Raw genomic sequence first — 24,734 nt, forward strand, 5'->3', positions numbered from 1 at the left:
AATACGGACCTGATTTGCCGAATTTCAATCTCGTATGCTCCATCGATTAAATCGTTGACGGCTAGTTCTCAATGTACCGGGTATACCCCGGCCGTGCGCGAGGTTTACCGTGATGGAGAGCCGTCATGATCGACAGCGCATCGATAGAACTTGATGACCGTGTCTTACGATATGAACGAGCATTAACACTTGGAAGTGCAATATCGAACGCGCAATTAAAAAAAAGGAAATTAGTTAGCAAACGCAAATTTATATCAAAGATCTGCTCAGAATCGTTATAAGAAAGCAAACAAAAACTTAGAATTTACTCATGAGATGATTAATCCCGAAAAAATAACACCAATTCTTTCTTACATCATTATAATCAAGAATATTTTTTACCCGTCCGGGGCGCGTCCGGAATTACAATATAATTTGTCACGCACGAAAATAATTGTTTTTCGCGGAGGGGTATGCGGCAAGTGCGGTGCAAAGAAAACGGTTGGAAACTATAAAATAATTTCATCATATTCATAATTTTCGGAATATTTGGAATAGCAAGTGATAATTTTTCTTGATTGTACTAGAGAAATACAATTTGTATTTCTCTAGTTGTCATTTTTAAAGCACTGAAATGAAAGTGTCCGGCAATACATGTAGGATACACTGCATACTGGCTGTTTAAATCGATTGTCGGACAACCTGTCCGGACACAGAACAACTGCAACAGTTAACAGGGTATTAACTATATTGTAACTGAACTTAAGTCTTAAGCAATGGCAATGCCCAATGCCACGCCTGGCTAATTCTAATGCTGTGCAGGCGAAATGGGCATGATGCGATGCTGGTCGCGTCACGTCACCTCGAGCTCGCAGACGTGCAAACGCAGTCACTCACTCTCCACACATCACTCAGCTCAGCAGCAGGTCAAAATAAACTGAATTAATCAAACAGTTAGTGTGAAAGAAAGAATTATTTTCGCTCACCTTGTAAATGACAAAGAAAGGTAAGTTACCAAGTATACGAGCAGTATTTTTCTAACTTTACTTGGGGATTTCCTAACCAACAAAACGGAGATCGAGATGAAATTTGTATTCCCAGGTCACGTGACATTGTCGTCATTCCAAAAATATCACGTGACATGAAACGAAGCGCAATTTTTTTTTCTTAAGAGATCTATGGTAAGCCACATTTTATAAACCCGCTTGAAGAAATCTCTGGATCGAAGGCAAACACGAAAGCAAGCGCACCTCTAATTTGTTGTGCAGAGATGAAGAACATAGTATTGCTTATTTCATCTCCAAAAGGGAGCTTACCCTGTTGATCAGTTGGTTTTCAACTTCATACATGCGGAAAAAAAAGCTTTTATGAAAATCTACCAAACAAGAAAAAGTTAGGGCCCTACAATATGTTTTATTGACGTCAAGACTCAAGAGCAGCTTTCCAATATCATGCAATCAGAATTCCGAAAAAAAACACATGTTAATGGACCATTATTAAAAGTTTTCATCGAATGGGGTATGAAATTATATAGTTCGACTATGTCCCGGTATATAAATATATTCACCCACAAATAAAACAAATATAAAACGAAAGAGGCACGATCAGATTTTTTAAAAAATCTCGACTTAGAAATGGAACACTTAAAGGACAAGTCCAACCCAACGAAAACTGACTTGATTTTAATAAAAAGAGAAAAATTCAACAAGCACAACACTGAAAATTTCATCAAATCGGATGTAAAATAAGAAAGTTATGGCATTTTAAATTTTCGCTTCATTTCACAAAACAGTTATATGCACATCTCGGTCGGTATGCAAATGAGGAACTGATGACATCACTCACTCACTATTTCTTTTGTATTTCATTATATGAAATATTTTTATTTTCTCGTCATTGTCATGTGAAATGAAGTTTCATTCCTCCCTGAACACGTGGAATTCCATTATTTTAACATTTTGTGCTTCAGGCAAGGAGGTCCTAATTGTCAAACTCGTAAAAATTGAAATATTGTTTAATTCAAACAATAAAAAACAAAAGAAATAGTGAGTGAGTGAGGCTCGTTCATGTAACTTTTTTGTTGAAAATAAGCGAAACTTTGAAATGTTCTTATTCCGATTTTGATGAAATTTTCAACATTGTGCTTGTCTGATTTTTCTCTATTGATTCAAATCAACATTTTTCTGAGGTGGACTTGGCCTTTAAAAACTTGTCGTAATCGTGGACAAGATATATCTAAAGTAGCAGTTGATGCAAGCGCCAGTAACCATGGTAAATTCATATAACGTCTTTGGTAATGGTACTGACCATAGTACTACCACCCCGAGGGGTAGGGGGGGGGGCACTGATATTGACGAGTGGTACCACGCGCGACCAAAAATACACGTAAAAAAAAGGATGTTTCACGATAGGGAACGTTAAGTACGTGATGTGATAAGGGTGTCAAAAACACAAAAATAATGAAGAAAGGGTTCTATTTCGCTCGGAAAATTATGTGTTTAGGGTCGAAATTGCAGGGATGATAAAACAAACTTAAAATGTTTTATAAAGGATGTCCTTTTTGCCCCAACACTTCGTGTTTAGAGTCCGATTTGCTCGAGGGGTAGACTGTACGTGGGGTCGTACTAAACCAAATAAGGTAAACGGCCGACGACCGAAGGACTGTCGTAACAATAAAACATTCCTGAACTTGTTTAGGGGTTCATTTCTGTGAATATTTGTCAAGAGTATCGTTTTGTTTCCAATACTTGTTAAGGGTAGGGTAATTCACACGCCAATACTTAAGGGCCGGTGCATTTTCAGAATATGAAAATTACGTGTTTATAGGGTGCTTTTCGAGACCCATGCATGGTCGCGCATGGTATCCACTCGTGAATGGAAGTCCCCCCCCCCCCCGGACTACCACATGCAGAAGTAAGTGCGGAATAGGAAAGTATACTATTTGAAAATACAAGTACCATACCATAGAATGTACCATAGATGCTATGGTATTACAATGAAATTACTTGTTATATGGTTGATGTTAATATACTGAACAGAGTGCCATCCTCGCACATGATACTTTCATGGTACTCCATAGCAGGGGTGGATCCAGCCTTCGCCAATAGGGGGGGGGGCCGGATTTTTTTTTAGGCCACGTATTTCCCCGATCGGCCGCTCGAAGTTGATTGTTGTTTGTTTCCTTGAAGGGGTAGTCCTAATAGTCACCTTAGTTTTATTCTTATAAATCAACATAAATATATAATAATTTCATAAGCCTTATCTAAATAATGCAAGCGCGAGCTATTTTTTATTTCATTTATTTTGTCCTAAAATTTAGATATTCTGGGCAATGTTTGTGATCCTAAATATTGAATTATTAATATATGTATTGACCTGACCCCAAAAGGATCTGTTAACGACTTTGCAGTTAGCCATGGAGAGTTGGAGACCTTATTATTTCAACAATCAAACAATGCGAGCGCGAAGCGCGAGCTTAAAATTATGACATTTTTACCTGAGGAAATCCTAAGCACTTTTTTGTAATCGTGATAGAGATAAGTATATAACTAAATGATAATGATGCGAGCACGAAGTGCGAGCGGAAAATTTTAAGATTTATACCATATTTGGGAAACTCTATTCATGTTTTGTAAATCATTAAAATTATTGGAAATCTAATGCGAGCGCAAAGCGCGAGCAGAAAATTTTTGATATATTGGATAATGATTTAAATAAAGAACAAACTGCGTATCTGAAAAGAACATGCATGATCTAGAATCTGGGCATTCTAAATACCTTATTTTATCATGAAAACCAATGAAGCGAGCGCGAAGCGCGAGCTTAAAATATTTGATGTTCCGATCTAAAAAGGGTAAAGTTTAAGCTCTGTATTTCAAGCACTTTGAAGGAAACTTGAGAGGTGGATATGGATCAGTTAAAAAAGCTGATATATTCCAATAATATTCCTTGAGTTGTGAATTAGAACTGAAACGTTCTAAGAACATTTTACGTCATCATGATGACTATCTTCATATTTCCCTTCCTAAGCGCGAGATGAACTTTTCGATACTGTATTCCATTCTGAAAAAAGGCAGTTTGATTATCAAATTAATTTCTTATTTATTAATCTAATAAGCCTAATGAGAGCGCGAAATCTGTTAATATTATGGCTTGAAAACTGGATATTCAAAGCACTTTTGTAATTATGAATAAGATGCATGAGTTAATATATTTTCAACATTATTAATACGAGCGCAAATCGCAAGCCGAAATTTTTGATAAAATGTCATGAAATTTAGATTTTGTTCTGGAATTGATATTGAGATATATATAACTCTCCAATCAAAATGCGAGCGTGCAGCGCTAGCTAATAATTTTTGAGAATGTGGCCTGAATAGGGATATTTTGAGAACTTTATTCGAAAACAGGTACCTGATGAATTAAATTTTTGCGAGCGGCGCAGCGCATGCAGAAAATGTTAATATTTAGACCATAAAACAGACATTTTTACAGAGCACTCTTTGCAAATCAATTTGTAAATGAAACAAGATAATGAAAGTTCGATTTCCGAGCTGTAATATGATTTGTATATATTGACTTCAAAATTTGGTAATTTTAGTTCCATATTGAGCAAGATATCCTAAAAGGCAATGTGAGCGCGAAGCGCGAGCGAAACTTTTATATAGTGACATGAAAGATTTTAAAAATCATTTTCCAAGTCTCCCCACACCTTATTTTATTCACTCGTCTTCCTCCTTTAATGTTCCCCTTTTTTCTCCTCTTTTCTGATTCTTTTTCCTTTTTTTTCTCCCCCTTCCCCCTTTTTTTGCTCCGCCAATAGGGGGGGGGGGCCTGGATCTGCCTATGCATAGTACTTTTACGTTCTCGGCAATACTTTCATAGTACTCCACACTCTAAACTATATGGGTAAATAAAAAGTGCTCCATGAAATACGTGTCCACCAACATAGGGCATTTATTTTGGGCATTTTTATCTATAAAGTGTGATGAAAATTTTGCGCATTCTAAAGTAATTGCTGCTTATTTTTTAACCTTATACTTTACAATATGCTTCCAGTATTGGGTAAAATACTACCCTACATTGGTTGGACACATAATTACCATCTTGATGGTAAAAACTTAATTTACCCAATATTTTTTTTATAGTGCATGGAACTCTCTTGGACCGTCTTCATTGCACTTCGTGGTACTTTTACGTTCCCCATATGGTACCTGACTGTTAAATGGTACTGCAACCGTAATAACCATGTTACTACCATAACCTTGCAAAGTACTTTTATGGGGAACATGAAACAATCGATGAATAATGACGCATTTGTTTGCATACATGATCTGTTGAGGATGATACATATAGATTGAAGACTATACTGGAGAAGAGTTTTATAGCAAGGAGTCAAAATTTGCTATAAACGTTTTGAATATGGCTGTGTATACCCTTATCAAGAAGTACCATGGCCTTACCATGCATAATGATACTTTTACAATGGTACTACCCTAGTATGGTAAATTGACAGATGAGGCAGTACAGGTTACCAGAGATTTACCATATCATGGTAATGCCAGTTACCATGTATTACCATGGTTGTATTATAATATACCATTCATTACCATGGTACTGTCATGTCATGAGTCAGAGCAGGTACTACCATATTCTTTAGTAAAAAAAATAGGCCATTAGGTAGCACGGTAATACAATGGTATTTCCATGGTGGGAAATACCATGGCAAATCCATGGTAAATGTACTACCTTCATCTTCGTCAATTTACTATGGTAATACTATGGTATTACCATTGTAAAAGTACTATGGTAAAACCATAGTACTTTTTTATAAGTGCTGTGCTGATCTAAAAAAAAACACATATCCATCAACTCGATCATTCCTAATTATTATGCAACAACTGATCCACTAAACATGCTAAACGCAATTGTATACGGACGGGAGTACGGGTTGTAGTATTGTGATAGGTATATAAGCAAATGATAATCTATGTAACATATTATGGAGGAAAATAGGACATTTTTAAATGAAGCGCATGAAATAAGAATCAGACTACAGAAATTTACATGTATATATTTAATGATCGCACCCCGGGGATCGCACAAATTGCAAAAGCTTCGTAGCGTGCATGGAGGGGGGGGGGACCACCTTCTCTCGATCGTCTTCATTCGCTCCCTCGCAAGATCAACCCCTAAATTTTAGTTGAATTTGGGGGTTCCCGTCTCATGCCTGGATCCGCTCTTAAAGGACAAGTCCACCCCAACCATTAATTGATTTGAATAAAAATAGAAAAAAATCCAACAAGCACAACACTGAAAATTATATCAAAATCGGATGTAAAATAAGAAAGTTATATGATATTTTTAAGTTTCGCTTAATTTCACAAAACATCCTGGTCAGTATGCAAATGGGGGAACTGATGACATTACTCACTCACTATCTTTTGTATTATATGAAATAAGAAATATTCTAAGTTTCTCCTCATTGTCCTGTAACACAAATTTTTATTTTGCCCTGAACATGTGGAATTGTTTAACATAGTTTAACATTTTATGGTTCATTCAAGTTGGTCCTCATTGTCAAATTTGTAAAAAAAATGAAATATAGTGTAATTAAAACAATAACAAAAAAAGAAATAATGAATGAGGGACATCATCGATTCTCTCATTTACATGTGACTAAATATTGTGCACAGTGGCGTACCTAGGATTTTCCACAGGGGGGGGGGGCAAATTCGTCCGCCCAAAAATTTGACACGCAATAAAAAGGGGGGCTTCAACCACAAATATAGGATATCAGAAAAAAAATTGACAAGCTAAAAAAAGGGGGCAGGGATACGTCCTTTGCATGGGTTGTGACTCGTCAGGTGGGCAGACTGCCCCCCGTAGATACGCTAGTGATTGTGCATATAACTATTTTGTAAAAAAAAATAAGCGAAACTTTAGTGTCATGACTTTCTTAGTTTATTTGACTCCTTTTCCAACCTTAATTAAAGTAACCTGTTGATGTGCGCATCCATTGAATAACACAACTTTCCGTTTAAGAGATACATGTATTAACCCATTAACGAATCCTTGGTCCAAAATTAAATGATTTTAATGAATAATGATGTGACATAGCCGCAGGGCAATGCATAGCCGAGTCAAATGCCTTTAGAAATAAATGACTACTAAAAACCCGAATCTAAAGAGAAAGAAGTGTAATTGCTTCTCCATGCAATATTTCTTTCTTTAGAATAACTTGGCCATCATGCCCATGCAGCTGCTTAAAAAACTATAGTATTCGGTATAAACTTTTGTATTCTCTTTGAAAGTGCCTCTAGATACCATTTTATATTCTACGGCAAAATATATCTGTAGGTTTTATAGGTTCTGGATCTTTGCCGTCTTTGAGAGGCTGACAAATCTATACATCCAGCAGAGCAGTAGGCTTGCCAAAATTTCTAATGAAATTTTACACTTAAAACATAATTTCCGGGAGATTTGTCGATCATACCTCTCAATATTATCATTCTCTTTCAGCTATCAATCATGTTAATCATTCTCTTGAGCTATTGATGTTCCTTCACATAAATTTCATGATGTCATTTTGGTATAGGTTATTGAAAAGAAATCTTAAGTGTCATCTTCTGTAGAATCTGCTATTATAATTGTCTGTAAAATGATTGGATTCCTTCAATAATTTCATTTTCATTATAGGATGTTTCATTTTTGTATTATACGGTAGATTGTTTTTTTTTCCTATTTGACTGTATTAACTGTTGGAAGCTGTATTGTTTTTTCCACATTTGATGATGACCTTGACCGGACCGTTTCAAACCTTCATTAAAATAATCATAAAGTAAGCGGCTTAGCTGTTGTTTCTTAGTTCTTATACTTTCAAGCATAGCTTTGTGGTGTCCAATATTATTCGACAATAGAAAAAGTCCTAAAGGTCAAGTCCACCCCAGAAAAATATTGATTTGAATAAATAGATAAAAATTAAACTAGCATAGGCCCAGTAACGCTGAAAATTTCATCGAAGTCGAATGTAAAATAAAATTGTTGTGGCATTTTAATGTTTTGCTTATTTTTCACAAACAGTGATATGCAAATCTCATTGACATGAAAATGAGACGGTCGATTATGTCCCTCACTCACTATTTCTTTTGTTTTCTATTGTTTGAAATATAGTTTCATTTGACAATAAGGACCAACTTCGACAAAACCATTTAATAATAAACAATGCTGATTCCATGCACAGGGAGGAATTAATCGTTGTTTCACTTTACAAAGAGGAGAAAATTAGAATATTTCATATTTCATGTAATAAAATACAAAAGAATAGTGAGTGGATGATGTCATCAGTCTCCCCCGGAGTTTTTGTAACATTAATTGATTGTCAATTTGTTGGCATTGCACCATGCTATTATGTTGTTTAAATTGAGACTTATTTCTGATAAACCAATATGTTGTTCATCACAATTGAAAGTATGAGATAAATTTGAGTCATCCGCAAAAAGACAGAAATTGAAATAATTTGATGAGTTTGCCAGATCGTTTATATACAAGTTGGACCCAAAACTGATGATCCTTTTCAGTTTCCTCTGGCTCCGCCCGTTCCCATGATACATTAAAGGTCAAGTCCACCTCAGAAATATGTTGATTTGAATCAATAGAGAAAAATCAGACAAGCACAATGTTGAAAATTTCATCAAAATCGGATGTAAAATAAGAAAGTTATGACATTTCAAAGTCATGCTTATTTTTAACAAAATAGTTCTATGAACGAGCCAGTTACATCCAAATGAGAGAGTCGATGATGTAACTCACTCACTATTTCTTTTTTTTTATTGTTTGAATTATACAAAATTTCAATTTTTACGAATTTGACTATTAGGACCTCCTTGCCTAAAGCACAAAATGTTAAAATAATGGAATTCCACAAGTTCAGGGTGGAATGAAACTTCATTTCACATGACAATGATGAGAAAATAAAAATATTTCATATAATAAAATACAAAAGAAATAGTGAGTGAGTGATGTCATCAATTCCTCATTTGCATACCGACTGAGATGTGCATATAAATGTTTTGTGAAATGAAGCGAAACTTTAAAATGCGCTGCATAACTTTCTTATTTTACATCCGATTTTGATGAAATTATCAGTGTTATGCTTGTTGAATTTTTCTCTTTTTATTCAAGTCAAGTTTTTGTTGGGGTGGACTTGTCCTTTAATTTTAAACTTCCTTATTTCCATTTTCATAAAATCCCATATACTCTTTTTCTTTAATTTCAACGGACATTTTTTAACTTCATTTTTTATAGCTATTATAGACTATTTAAAAAAAAAGAAAGCAAAAAACAAGTGCACATCTAGTTACCAATAAATGCATATAGCATTTCCATTTATTTGAAAGCAAGAAAAAAGAGCATTAGATTAAATGCTCTGCTCACGGGCATAGGTGCCGCGGCAGGGGATCGAATCCCGGAATTTTCATGTATAGCCAGGCGCCATAGACCACTCGGCCACTGCACCCCGTACTGCAACTCTATCTATAATATTGCCTTTTATACTCAACCATCGATATTTCGATTGTCTCGAAATTTAGCTTTCCATAGCCGACATTATGGTAGCGGATAATTGAAGAAGCGCCAATTTTTTCTCCGAGATTGTTGCAAATTCGGTAAGAAAATTTGTATCTATTTTTCTTATGTTTTAACGAGTGAATGTAATCAGTATCTAAATTAGATATTCAGGAACAATTTGATAATGTTTAATCTTTTTTCTGTCTAAGAAATCGCTCGTACTTTACCATATTCTAAATGCATTGAAGTAGTGCTTTCGTATATTGTGCGCGTGCTACAGGATACGGTAAAGTACGCGAGAGAGAGACGTGCACATACACTGCAAGGTACTGCAACGGGAACAACAGTGCAGTGCACAGCGGTAGGGAACTCGGTGCTCGTCGTACCGGGTGCACTGGCCGGGTACTTACTAGACAGCATCGAGTTTCGCTCGGTCTCACTTGTCTCGGCGGCCGCGCGATGGCAATCAGGGTACTAATGGATAATTTGTTTTTCATACCTGTTCAGCGTACAGCGAAAACGGAAAATCAGTACGTGGTTCGGTCTTTGCAAACAAAAAACGAAATCACAGCGTGAAAACCCGTGCTGTGATTTCGTTTTTGTTGATCAAAAACAGAATATTGAAATCAGAAACGTTTTGGGCTCTCTCTGATTTCTAATTTTATATTTGTGTTTTTATGTATCGAAAATAAAACCAGAACACGCTTTCTGCTCTGTGATTCCGTTTGGAAAAACGAAAACAGCGAAGACGAGATCAGAGACTCCCTTTTCCACTTCCTGCATCGTGATTTCGTTTTTTGTACAACCTACGAGCTACAGGCATATTAAAGAGCGCCCTCTACGATAATTATACACGTGAACGCAGCGCCTGCATGCATGGAGTCAGTGTACAGTGCAGGCATTTTTTGATACGACCACGTGCGTGATCGTGAATCAAGAAGTTGACGAGAAGCTACAAGATGGCCTTTTCAAGTGTGTTCTTTACGGACCATTACCGTTTTAGTGTCCAACACCAGGATGCGAACTGCTGCAATCTTAACCTCCATTTAAACTGGCTTCACCATCATGTGTAGTATTCTTTTTAAAAACCTCCATTGAAACTTGCCTCACCTCCTTTTAAATTGGCTTCACCATCATGTGTAGTACAATTTATTCTTTTTAAAAACCTCCATTGAAACTTGCCTCACACCTCCTTTTAAATTGGCTTCACCATATCATTTGTAGTACAGTTATAAAAAAAAACTCCATTGGAACTTGCCTAACCTCTTGAATTGGCTACACCATTATTTGGAGTACAGTCATACAAACCTCCATTGAAACTTGCCTCACCTCCTTTTAAATTGGCTTCACCATAATTTAGAGTACAATTATAAAAACCTCCATTGAATTAAACTTGCCTCACCTCCTTTAAAACCATAATTTGTTCTTTTTAAAAAAACCTCCATTGAAACTTGCCTCACCTCCTTTTAAATTGGCTTCACCATCATTTGTAGTTACAGTAATAAAAACCTATATTGAAACTTGCCTACCTCCTTTTAAGCTGGCTTCACCATAATGTGTGGTACAGTTTATTCTTTTTAAAAAAATGAGCTCCATTGAAACCTGCCTCACCTCCATTTAAATTGGCTTCAACATAATTTAGAGTAGTTATGAAACTTGCCTCACCTTTTAAACTGGCTTCAACATAATATGTGTGGTACAGTTTATTCTTTTAAAAACAACTCCATTGAAACTTGCCTCACCTACTTTTAAACTGGCTTCACCATAATGTGTGGTACAGTTTATTCTTTTTAAAAAACCTCCATGAAACTTGACTTACCTCCTTTCAAACTGGCTTCACCATAATGTGTAGTACAGTTTATTCTTTTGAAAAAAAACCTATTCCATGTTGTCTGCATGGGAGCTTGAGAGTGCATGGCAATTCGGTTAAACGAAGTTTCCGATATAAAGAGATAATTACTCTATGTACAGTAGACGTATACTATAATAGAGGCAAATGTCACATCAGGGGAGGCTGCGCATATGGAGTACAATCAGGTTTTCTTTTTTAAGGGAAGAATAGTGTAGAATAAAACAGGTATTATATGATAGCCAATTGATCTAGGTGAGGGAAGTGAACAATATGTTTTAAAAAAAAGAATGGAATATACCTGAATATTATGGTGAAGCCAATTTGAAAGGAGGTGAGGCAAGTTTCAATGGAGGTTATTAAAAAGAATAAACACTACCACACATTATGGTGAAGCCAGTTTGAAAGGAGGTGAGGCAAGTTTCAATGGAGGTTTTTTAAAAAGAATAAACTGTACCACACATTATGGTGAAGCCAGTTTAAAAGGAGGTGAGGCAAGTTTCAATAGAGGTTTTTTTTTAAAAGAATAAACTGTACCACACATTATGGTGAAGCCAGTTTAAAAGGAGGTGAGGCAAGTTTCAATGGAGATTTTTAAAAAAGAAAAAAACTGTACTAGTGGTATTATGGTGAAACCAATTTTAAGGGGGGTGAGGCAAGTTTCAATGGAGCTAGGTTTTTATAACTGTACTACAAATGATGGTGAAGCCAATTTAAAAGGAGGTGAGGCAAGTTTCAATGGAGGTTTTTGAAAAGAACAATTTATGGTGAAGCCAGTTTAAAAGGAGGTGAGGCAAGTTTCAATAATGGAGGTTTTTTTTCAAAAGAATAAACTGTACTACACATTATGGTGAAGCCAGTTTAAATGGAGGCGAGGCAAGTTTCAATGGAGATTTTTAAAAAGTAAAAACTGTACTGGTATTATGGTGAAACCAATTTTAAAGGAGGTTGAAGCAAGTTTCAATGGAGGTTTTTATAACTGTACTACAAATGATGGTGAAGCCAATTTTAAAGGAGGTGAGGCAAGTTTCAATGGAGGTTTTTAAAAAGAATAAACTGCACTACACATTATGGTGAAGCCAGTTTAAATGGAGGCGAGGCAAGTTTCAATGGAGATTTTTAAAAAAAAAAAACTGTACTGGTATTATGGTGAAACCAATTTTAAAGGAGGTGAAGCAAGTTCAATGGAGGCTTTTATAACTGTACTACAAATGATGGTGAAGCCAATTTAAAAGGAGGTGAGGCAAGTTTCAATGGAGGTTTTTGAAAAGAACAATTTATGGTGAAGCCAGTTTAAAAGGAGGTGAGGCAAGTTTCAATAATGGAGGTTTTTTTTCAAAAGAATAAACTGTACTACACATTATGGTGAAGCCAGTTTAAATGGAGGCGAGGCAAGTTTCAATGGAGATTTTTAAAAAGTAAAAACTGTACTGGTATTATGGTGAAACCAATTTTAAAGGAGGTTGAAGCAAGTTTCAATGAAGGTTTTTATAACTGTACTACAAATGATGGTGAAGCCAATTTTAAAGGAGGTGAGGCAAGTTTCAATGGAGGTTTTTAAAAAGAATAAACTGTACTACAAATGATGGTGAAGCCAATTTAAAAGGAGGTGAGGCAAGTTTCAATAGAGATTTTTGAAAAGAACAATTTATGGTGAAGCCAGTTTAAAAGGAGGTAAGGCAAGTTTCAATGGAGATTTTCAAAAAGAAAAAACTGTACTGGTATTATGGTGAAACCAATTTTAAAGGAGGTGAATCAAGTTTCAATGGAGGTTTTCGTATCAAAAAATGCCTCGCACTGTACTGACTCGATGCATGCAGGCGCTGCGTTCACGTGTATAATTATCGTAGAGGGCGCTCTTTAATATGCCTGTAGCTCGTAGGTTGTACAAAAACGTAATCACGGTGCAGGAAGTGGAAAAGGGAGTCTCTGATCTCGTCTTCGCTGTTTTCGTTTTTCCAAACGGAATCACAGAGCGGAAAGCGTGTTCTGATTTTGTTTTGGATACATAAAAACACAAATATAAAATGAGAAATCAGAGAGAGCCCAAAACGTTTCTGATTTCAATATTCTATTTTTGATCAACAAAAACGAAATCACAGCACGGTTTTTCACGCTGTGATTTCGTTTTTTGTTTTCAAAGACCGAACCACGTACTGATTTTCCGTTTTCGCTGTACGCTGAACGGGTATGAAAAACGAATTATCCATTAGTACCCTGATTGATGGCGTCGCGTTGTTTGCCTGGCCACACTTAGCCAGGAGGCTTAGTTCTAGGGAGTAAAAATCATTTACTAACATAGGCTTACTCTCAGTGAAGCCAGGTATTCCTAATCCTATCCATTCATGTGCATGTATGATGTAGGCCTAGGCCGTTAAAACTTGAAACTTTTGCCCCCTGAGGCTGAGGCCTGAGATTTCTACTTCTGAAAGATCGAGCCTATTAAGTAAGCCCTAAATCATTTACCCTACATGCCCTACATCATACATGGGAGCAACTTTATTTCAGACATTTCTACGCCATCAATTTCATTTTTAAACAAGAATTCATCAAAAAAGTGAGAAAAATATGAGAAGACGGAAGAGACTTGCCCGATGTTTACGCCGCCATCTTCTTCGCCAACGTTACGCAACGCACGTGTCTGTATCGTACATGTAAATGATACTTTTGTTACAGATATTAAAAGTCAAATGACACAGGTCACAGATATTCAGACCAACTATATGTGAAGAATCTTATTTGGTTTAATGCTACTTTGCTAGATCATAAATTTCTTTTTAACTGTTTAATACCTTAAATCAGACAAACACAGCAGATATACCGACCATGAAATGGTTGTGCAGGCAATTATTTATACATTCATTTAATTTTTTTTCGAAAAAAAAATTCTGGTTGATTTTGAATTTATTTTGTAACCATAAAACCCTTTAAAAAATTATAGGCCTACATTGTTCGAAATGTCTTACTCTACTATACAGAAATATGATAATTTGGTCATAGGGGGCCTATACTGTGATAAAAAATATGAGAAAAAAAAATATTTTTCTATTCAACAAAAATAACTCTTATGCCTTACACCTAATGGTATTTCTAAGTGCATATTTGGGTTCATTGAGCAATTTACTTTCAGAAAACAATATATACTTTTACTATCATAGGGTTTGTACTTAATGAGATAAAGATTTTTGAAGTTAAAAGGCAATGCAAAAGCAAGAATCACCATATAACACAAAAGTAGGAGACCTCATAACATGACCTGGAATAGTTAAACACTTAAATTCACTATCTTGAATCTCATATTTTCCTATAATAACATGAACATATTTCAGTCTTTATTTTTAGAAATTGAGGCATAGGAAACTTATTTCTTTGCATTAAAAAGGAAATGCATAGCTTCATCAGGACCCCTTAAAAATCTAGTGGTGAAATTTCCAATTTAAGATTTATATCCCTTATTTCCCCTTCACACTAGCTATCCTAACTCCTGTTCCCTTTCGTGTATGATATCCTTAAAAGTCAAGTCCACCCCAGGAAAATGCTGACTTGAATGAATAGAGAAAAATCAAACTAGAATAGTGCTGAAAATTTCATCAAAATCGGATGTAAAATAAGAAAGTTATGACATTTTAAAGTTTTGCTTATTTTTCACAAAACAGTGATATGCACAACTAGGTGAGTCAGTCAATGATGTCCATCACTCACTATTTCTTTTGTTTTTTTTTATTGTTCGAATTATACAATATTTCATTTTTTATAGATTTGACAATAAGGACCTACTTGACTGAACCATATAGTATTAAACTGCTAATTCTACATGTTTAGGGAGGAATTAATTGTATCACTTGACAATAAGGAGAAAATTAGAATATTTCATATAATAAAATACAAAAGATATAGTGAGTGGATGATGTCATAGTCTCCTCATTTGCATACCAGCCAGGATGTGCATATAACTGTTTTGTGAAATTAAGCGAAAATTTAAAGTGTCATAACTTTTATTTTACATCTGATTTTGATGAAATTTTCAGTATTATTCTTGTTGGATTTTTCCCTTTTTATTCAAATCAACTTTTTGTTTGGGAGGACTTGTCCTTTAAGATCTAGAACCTCACTCTATCATTTTGCATTTGATAAATTTCTTTTTTCTTACTGTGTATCTTGTTCCTTATGTAATTGTTAACATTAGGTCTATTTTTCATTCAATCTATAATTTTCTGGTGTATTAATACAAGTCATATCTTGGCTTTTTCACATAGATTTTCTGGCACAACACTTAAGTTTTCTTCTTTTTAGTTTGATGTCATCTACATGTATGTAAAAAAATAAAAATGAAATAATGCGCCTTTGAATGTCTGTGACAGATATATGGTGCTATACAAATGCTGTGCATCATCATCATGTATTGATTTGTGATTTATTTTTTCTTATCAGATGTTTTTGTCTCACCAGGGGCTCGTTTCATAAAGCTGTTCATAAGTTACGAATGACTTTACGCTCAACTGGTGACCCTTTCTTGTGCTATAGGATATATCCCTATGTAGCTGACTTATGTATAAGAACATGCTCCAGTCGTTCTTATCGTTGTGCATAACTTTACGAACAGCTTTATGAAACACCACCCTGCATAGCAGAGTGAGACTACAGGTGCCGCTTTTCCGACAGCGGCGGTGGCGGCGTCAACATCAAATCTTAACTGAAGGTTAAGTTTTTGAAATGACAGCTCATGAAACTTGGTCATAGGGTTAATCACGTATTACTGAACATCCTGCCTGAGTTTCATGTCACATGACCAAGGTCAAAGGTCATTTAGGCCTTTTTAGGGTCAATGAACTTAGACCATGTTGGGGGAATCAACATCAAATTCTTAACCTAAGGTTAAGTTTTTGAAATGTCATCATAACTTAGAAAATATATGAACCTAGTTCATGAAACTTAAAGATAAGGTTAATCAAGTATCACTGAATATCCTGCATGAGTTTCACATCACATGACCAAGGTCAAAGGTCATTTAGGGTCAATGAACTTTGGCCGAATTGGGGTTATCTTTTGAATTACCATCATAACTTTGAAAGTTTATGGATCTGAATCATGACACTTGGACATAATAGTAATCGGTATTACTGAACATCCTGTGCAAATTTCAGGTCACATGATCAAGGTCAAAGGTCATTTAGGGTCAATGAACTTTGGCCAAATTGGGGGTATTTGTTGAATTACCATCATAACTTTGAAAGTATGTTGGTCTAGTTCATAAAACTTGGACTTAAGAGTAATCAAGTATCACTGAACATCCTGCCCGCATTTTAGGTCACATGACCAAGGTCAAAGGTCAATGAACTTTCGCCATAATGGGGGTATCTGTTGAATTACCATCATAACTGATAGTTTATGGATCTGACTCGTGAAACTTGGACATAAGAGTAATCAAGTATCACTGAACATCCTGTGCGAGTTTCAGGTCACATGATCAAGGTCAAAGGTCATGTAAGGTCAATGAACTTTGGCAACGTGGGGGGTATTTTTGAATTACCATCGTATAGATCTCTGTAAGTGTATTGGTCTAGTTCATAAAATGTGGAAATAAGAGTAACCAAGTATCACTGAACATCTTGTGCGAGTTATAGTAGTTTTCAAAGTCAGCACTGCTGCTATATTGAATCGCGTGATGCAGGTGAGACCGCCAGAGGCATTCCACTTGTTAATTGATTAGGAAATTCGACATTGATTTGTCCCCTTCTCCCATTACTCTATCTTCTATGCTTTTTTATATCATTATCTTGATATGCAACACTTAAAATAACATTAAAACCAGTAGGGAAAAAGGTGCTTTATTCAGGGGCCATAAAACAATCAGAGGATAATTTTTACAGGGGGATACCGTGGGGCCTCCGGTTTTCTCAGCCCATGTTGTTGAGAAATTTAAAAAATACTTGGGTGAAGGGGAGAGAATTAAAATTGATGGGAAACATTAAGAGTGGGCAATAGATAAATTGAAGAATGAAATTCATTGACAAATGAAGAATTAGAGTTAATGGAAAAAAAGAATAAGTACCGGTAAATTCCATTGTTGTTATGCCTGTGCCAACAGTAGGTGGTTGTCGGAGACATTACAAAAATGAAAAACAAAAGGGCTAAACTGAGTTTTAAGTCATTAGCTGTGCTCACTGACTGTTGTTGTGGTTACGATCTCTGTATTGAATATTTTCTGAACATGTACAGTATATCTAATTATTATATTTAATTATATTTTTCTTTAAAGGAAGCTTCAAGGCTACACACATCACCATGGAGACGGAACAAGATGCTCATTTCTGCCTTCGTTGTAACACAGAGATTAAAGGGTTGATGGCTTACGTATCTCACTGTCAGACTGGATGCTCGCCAGATGATACATCTACAGACGTTCAAGATGCTCAAGATAAAGGTATGTCTGCCACGGAGGCAAATTTAATGTGTAATTCATGCCATTATGTTTAAAAAACAAAGCCCTCCTATTACATGATCAAATTGTGCGAGCAAGTGAACTGATAGAATCTCAACATGAGGTTTTAAATATCTATTACTAAGATGGGCATTATGGGTAAGTTCTATTATTAATTAAACATGAAATGGGTGTATTAGTCCCTTTAACCCCTCTTTCAGATATGCCTTAAAATTCTTGTTTATCAATTATTTATGAACTGATAAAATCTTTATTCTAAATTTTTTTCTATTTCAACATCTTATTGTCAAATTGTTGAAATTATGATTTTTTTTTCTTTTAGTAAGTGATTATTTTTCCTCTTTCTTCAATTTTAAGGAAAGGGTGATGCTCAGGAAGATGCAGTGGTAAACGATGCCAATGCAGAATATGCTGTGATTGATGGAGAACCTATGGCAATAGACCCTCCACATCCCCCTGAAAGCTCACCAGTGAAACGTGGCAGGAAACGGAAGGTAACGTCCCCACAAGCTACCCCTCAGAAAACTCCTGAGCAGAAGCAAATGGAAGAGAGTACTATCGATTCTCCAAGGAGGTCTGGTCGTAGGGGAATTAGGATATCATATGTGGATCTAGTCGCAGGAAAAGACAGGAGCGAAGCCAGAATGTCCAGCGATGATGGCAAAGGAGAGAATGAAAAAATGGGAAGTAAGAAAAATAAGGAATCTAAAGCCAAGGAATCTAAAGATAAGGATACCAAGGTCAAGGGTTCCAAAGGCAAAGGGGTAATTGGAAAGGCCAAAACCAAGGAAAGTCCCCCTCGGAAGGTTGGTAGGCCAAGGAAGATTATCAAAGGAAAAGGGTCAGAAGCAGAAAAAGTAGAAAAGAAAATCAAAGAGGAAGTGGATGAAGATGGATGGATGGAGAATATAGAGCAGTTGAAGCCAGCCGGAGAGGAGGTTGGTGAAGGAAAGAAAAGGGGCACACAAAAACTTGGTCAAATGGTGAAGCTTAGAGCATTTAAAGAGAAAAATCAGAAGACCCTGAAAAATAGAAGGGAATTGCAGGCAGCAGCAAAGAAGAAACTTGCAGAAAAGAAGAAGAAAAGGAGTATACGAGTGGAGAAGAAAGAACAAGATAAAGAACAAGACACAGATGTATCAGATAGCAATGAGGGTGGTGTCCTAGAAGATGTAGCTGCAGTGAATGATGAAGCTGCAATAACCAATGAAGCTGATCTACCGAATCAACAAGAAGCAAAGATCCTCATTAAAAATGGAAAATTTTATTGCACAGTATGTGGGATCTACTGCACCTCAAAGAAGAAGATAGACATGCATTGTAGTACCAGAAAGCATATCAAAAGGTTTAAGTTGGGCATTGTTGCACCTGAAGAGGATGAAAAACCACCTCTTGAAGTTGATGACCAGGATTTGCTTGAATGTACCATTTGTGCATACAGAACTAAGAATGAGGGCCACTTTGCTAGGCATCTTGCTTCCATCAGTCATGCTCAGAAAAGCGAAGTGGATCTTCATGCTTGTAATAAGTGCCACCGGAAGTATAAAACCGAAGAGGAGCTTCAGAATCATCAAGAATTTCACAGCGTTCCAAGATGTGGAAAGTGCAAAGAAACTTTTGAAACGGAGGAACTCTTGGAAGAACATCTGGAAGAATCAGGACACAGGGTTGTGCATCGTTGTCCGACATGTGACAAGACTTTCTCCAGTAAGGGTAATCTTCGATACCACATGAGGATACACGACCCTGACTGCAGATACACTTGTGATATTTGTGATTACTCTTGTGCACAGTGGGCGGACATGAAGAAGCACAAGCTACGTCACATGGGAATCAAGCCATTCAAGTGTGGCCTTTGCGAGGCTGAGAGTCTGACCAAGCATGGCATGGAGAGGCACATGAGAACACATCTTATTCGCACCAAGGATTACATCTGTGACATATGCGGCAAAGGGTATTGCGAAGAATACTTGATGAAGCAGCACAAGTACATGAAACACAACCTTGAGAGACGATTTAAATGTGACTTTGAAGGATGTACCTTTGCTTTCAAGTTCAAATCATCACTGGTAACTCATCAACGTATGCATACTCAAGAAAAACCTTACCTGTGTACTGAGTGTGGATATAAAGCTTCCACCAAGTACGGTCTCACAAAACACATTCGTCTTCATACTGGGGAGAAACCATTCCACTGTGACTTCCCAAACTGCAATTACAAGTGTCGTCTTTCGACACATCTCAGTCGCCATAAGATCATTCACACAGGGCTTAAGCCCTATCACTGTCCCTTCTGCTTGTATTCATGTAACAATAAGCAAAACTTGCGGAAGCACCTGCTAAACACAAAATCACACTCTGGCTTGAAAATGTATAGGTGCAAGGTGTGCCCAAGTTATGAAACCAATGTCTTCAGAGATTATGTCTACCACATTCGCCAAAACCATGCCGATGATGACAAGTATATCAGTTACTTTGAAGTAGCAGAGAGTGTGACTAGGAAAAATGAAAATATGGCTGCAGCCTTAAGAGGTGAGGAGAATGTTGCAACAGATTTGATACAATCGGAAGAAATGATGACCGAGGAGGATCTGCAGTCTTTCTCGGTAGTGACTGTTGTGCCAGGAAAGAAAGGTGGGAGGAAAAGAAATGTAACCATCATGGATGACAGAGAAGAAGTTCAAAAGAAGTTGGAGCAGGTGATTTTGGCCCTTGAAGATCATTCTGCTGAGGTAGAGGCCAAGGCAGCAGAAGAATCTCAGGCAACAGAAAAAGCAGAGGAAACAAACATAGTGGAGGCAGGTAACAGTTCACAGGAGGTGGAAACTGTTGTACCTGTCACAGGCAGTAATCTCGAAGACTTGGTCAGCCTGGCTGCCAAGGAGCTTGGGCTGGGTACAGACGGGGAGACCATCGTCATCGTTCCAGAGGTGGAGAACGAAACGGAGGTCTGCACGACGGAAACAACCGAGGTGATGATACCTGCAGGGGAGGGAGGGGAAGGTATAACTCAGTTTGTAGTGGAGTTTGATCAGCAAGGTCGATTGGTGACTGAAGAAGACTTGGCAGCAGCTACCTGGCTTCAAACCATGGGAAACGTTCAGGATGTCACTGTAGAGATCCAAGAAGAAGCTGCAACAGAAGTAGTTCAAGGGTGATTAAAAATAGCATTGAACCTATCCCTCCTCTGATATTGAAACTAGTTTAACAATGAATACGTCTCATATTCATGTTTAGATGCCTGTTATGTAAAATATGGGTGATGTAGAGATACAAACAAATCCAGAAAGGAAGAAATAAGAAGTAAAAAAATTGTCAGATTATTCTTATACATGTATGAGTAATGATGAGTATGACTATTTGCAAATTGTCTCCATTTTCATCATGCCTTTTGACCTGAACTTGCAAAAATAAAATAAATTTTTGAGATTTACTCTGGTTAAGATTTCCATAGGTATTGCTTCGATATCAGTGAGTTTTAGGTTGTAACTCACATAAATGACATTGCCTGGATGAAAAAATCTGAGACACAGAGTTGTTTTGCGTTCACAAAACTTTTTTAAAATGGTGATGAAATAATATCATTTTAAATGTATGTGAAAAATAAGAGTGGCTGTCCAACAATGTTCTTTGATAATACTTGTATTGGATATTAAAATAAAAAATAAGTTTGACGTCCTTGATAAGGTCACTTATGATAAAGAGGGAAAATTTAGTAAAAGAAAAACTTGCATTGATGATTAACTAACTATATTTGTATTTTTTAAAATACGTTTTATTGTTATAATTACTATTATTACTCTATCATTTGTACATTTAAATTATTGTGTGAAATTAGAATTGTATTGAATGACAATGAACTGTTAGATTATGATTCAACTGTTTTTATTGATTTATTTGGTTGAAGTATTGTAAGTGATGCATGTATGATATTTTGGAGGTTTAGAACAAACAAAGGACAAAGAGTTTAGCCAAGTTCATACACTTAAAAAAATCAGATGATCATTTTTTTTGGGGGGGGGGACAATGATAGAAGGAAATTTGAGACTGAGTTTATTAATTTATCTTAATTAGATAAGATGAAAAATGGATTATATTGAAAACAATATGTCTAGCAGTACAAACTGAAATGAAAATGAATTACAAATAGACAAAATTGAGACATTAAACAAGAAAGAGTATAAAATATTGGGCATGAAGAGGTAATTCCCACAGTGCACTTGAGAAAGAAGTAGAAAAGGAGAGAGGAAAAAAGGTAGAGTATCCAGGCACCCCATAAGGGGTACCTGGTGAAATTGACCATCCTCTTTACCTCTTGTGTGTTAAAAAGCTTTCTTATAATACTGTGAAGAACTGTAGTAATGTTATGTTTCTTTGTTTTTTTATGGAGTTATCTCTTTTTTTTGCAGTGCTAAAATCATCTGTTTCCACACTCTGCAGCTTTGAAATGTAAATATGATACTGCACAGATGAAATAATATGGCTTCCTATTAAACAAATGTTGTACAGTGTTATCATCTTGATGGAAATTTTCAGATATACGCTGTGTGGATATTCAAATCCATCATAATTTGTATTTTCTTTTAAAACTTGTTACCTCCACACCCCTTATTAATTTCTATTCACTTTGTGGAAATCTGAAGGACAAAATCATTATTATTTGATAGCTTAAAGACCTTTAATCTTTTCTTATGAAATTGGTACATTGTAAGAGCCGAGAGGTGTTACGATTTGGTCAAGATCGATGCTTTTTCTGAAGTGAAAATGGGACTTTCAAATTATCGTCTTTGTTCTCATTGAGATGAAAATGTCCTTGAACAGTTCTGAGGAGTTTCCTTAAAGAATACATGCATTTGAATTTTAACTGACCATAGTCCTAACTCCTAAATGCTCAAGTCACAACTTCAGCAAAACAGACTTCAGACCAACCAATACTATGTCATTGATAATTATGTAACTAACACCCTTGTCCAATTGGAGTTAGTTTTGCAAGTGTGATTATAGAACAATGAATCCATTGTGTTTGTAGGAACAAAATATGATGTACCAATGATTGAATTTCATATCTGGTACAAAAGAAAAATATGTACAGGAGATGGATTTGATTCATAGATGTAGAAATTTGTAAAATTTGATTGCTTTATTATGAATTTGATTGACTACATCAAAGGACAGTGTATATTATTCACTTCACCCATGTTCAATGATGAAATATTTCCTTCGAAATCATGTTTATGGTCTGCTTTATTTCAGGACAGGGTGGTGTTTTATAGAGCTGTTTAGACGTTAAGCTCGACTTTACGTACGACTGGTGACTCTTGTGGAGATGCCCAAAATTTCTGTTGTTTCGTTATAATGGGAGTGTAATTCTAATATCCCTGATCAAATTTTTAAAGATATTGAATTTAGAATTATATTAAGATGTTTGTTAGCAATATGCCTGGGCCCCAGAACCGGGTATATATTACCGTGTACAAAAAACGTAAAAATTACCATATGATTGTGATTTTTAGCACGGGTCAGCCCCCCCCCCCCACTTTGAAAACTGTTCCGCGCCACCCGATATGCAGATTTTTTGTAATATTGGATTTCGAATGATATTCAGATGTTTGTTGGCAATATGTATTTTTATTTATGAAAGTAAGAATTTGTATGGAAAAACACAATTTGAGAATCTGTGTTTAGCATTTCTCAAGTAAGGATCACCAGTTGTGTGTAAAACAGCTGTATGAAACACTGCCAGATTATTTTTTTTCTGAAGTAATTTCACATTGGAGTCTTATACTTCTCTCATTTCAGGGATAAACATGAAGTTTCTAGAAAGTAAAGGGTTGAAAAGTAAAGTATGAAGAGTAAAGTGGGAAGACATAATAGATAGGGGGGTAAAGAAAAGTGAAGAGCAGGTATCAGTTTAGGAACAGTAGATACAGGAATAAGGAGAGAAGGGGTGGGGGTAGAGACATGGGAGGAACATGAGGAAGGTCAAAGATGAGAGCATTGGAGGGAGATGAGAGAGAGGGCGAAAGAATCGAGTAAAAAAGTGATAGGTGAAAAGAAAAGCCAATTTGGCGAGTCGAAAAGTGAGAAACGTGTTAAAATAAGAAAAATTTATTAAAAATTAGTGATATAAGATGCAGAGTACATGGAAAAGAAGATGGATTGGAAGGGGTGGTCAGATATTCAGGTTTTTTTTTCTTCAACCCAAATGGTGTTTGATATTATTAATAATTTGATGCATAACACCAATTTTCTCTTCTGGTCGCCTTCTCTCGTTCTGCCCCTCCCTCTCTCTTTATCCCTCTCTTCCTTCTCTCTATCCCTCCTCTCTCTTCATGCTTCCTCTTTCTCACCCTCTCTCTTTTCCTCTTGCATCTTCATCTCTCCTATTCTCTCTTCCTATCCCTCCCTAATCATTTCTCTTTCTACATGGTTTTCTATCTGCCTCTTCCTATCTGGATGCCAGCTTCTCTCACACAGTGAGTAAACTCCCTTAAATTATCGTTAAAAAATAAACACATGAAATGGCAAATTTTTTAGAAGATTTCATCTTTTATATCATTATAACCCTTTGATATTATATTCCATAAAATATTACATTTTTACACAAATACCATTAAGCATTAGCTTAAAGTGATTGGTTAACATTGGTTTGACTTAAAAATCTGGGCTAGAAGGTCACCTGTGTCTGTGATATGTTACAAAAATGAAGCCCAGAAAAAATTGTGTTCGAAAATAATTATTTAGTGCTTCAAAAATTGAAATATAAAGTGACCGGAAACACCATCTTAATTTCATCCCATACACTAATGTGTACTATTTAGGTGTCTATAAGACGCCTATTTACAAAATCGGGGTTTGCCTTGTAGTTTTAGCTTTTCATTCTCAATAATGGTTGTT

At 36.0% G+C, this 24,734-nt stretch overlaps 2 protein-coding genes across 3 annotated transcripts in view; one reads left to right on the forward strand and one right to left on the reverse strand.

Annotated features, from left to right (window-relative positions):
- Positions 1-1,118, reverse strand: part of LOC121407136 (zinc finger protein 507-like) — a 19,737-nt gene extending 18,619 nt beyond the window's left edge. Inside the window, exon 1 of the mRNA XM_041598072.1 lies at positions 966-1,118. The gene's annotated coding sequence lies outside the window, so the exon portion shown is untranslated. The remainder of the gene's footprint in view (positions 1-965) is intronic.
- On the forward strand, positions 652-22,076 carry LOC121407137 (zinc finger protein 37-like). 2 transcript variants are annotated; one of them, XM_041598073.1, is made up of 3 exons: positions 652-985; positions 17,655-17,819; positions 18,195-22,076. In XM_041598073.1, exons 1-3 carry the CDS (start codon positions 973-975, stop codon positions 20,993-20,995), a joined length of 2,979 nt encoding a protein of 992 aa, XP_041454007.1. In that variant the 5' UTR covers positions 652-972; the 3' UTR covers positions 20,996-22,076. The 2 variants fall into 2 exon arrangements, with proteins under 2 accessions (XP_041454007.1, XP_041454008.1); XM_041598074.1 differs by lacking the exon at positions 652-985 and adding an exon at positions 9,541-9,644.
- Positions 22,077-24,734: the final 2,658 nt, after the last annotated feature.

Source organism: Lytechinus variegatus, chromosome 2 (assembly GCF_018143015.1).
Source record: "Lytechinus variegatus isolate NC3 chromosome 2, Lvar_3.0, whole genome shotgun sequence".
Classification (NCBI taxonomy): Eukaryota; Metazoa; Echinodermata; class Echinoidea; order Temnopleuroida; family Toxopneustidae; genus Lytechinus; species Lytechinus variegatus.

Coding starts and splice junctions, on each gene's coding strand:
- LOC121407137 (XM_041598073.1), top strand. Junction 17,820..18,194: donor TCAAGATGCTCAAGATAAAG/GTATGTCTGCCA, acceptor TTCAATTTTAAG/GAAAGGGTGATGCTCAGGAA.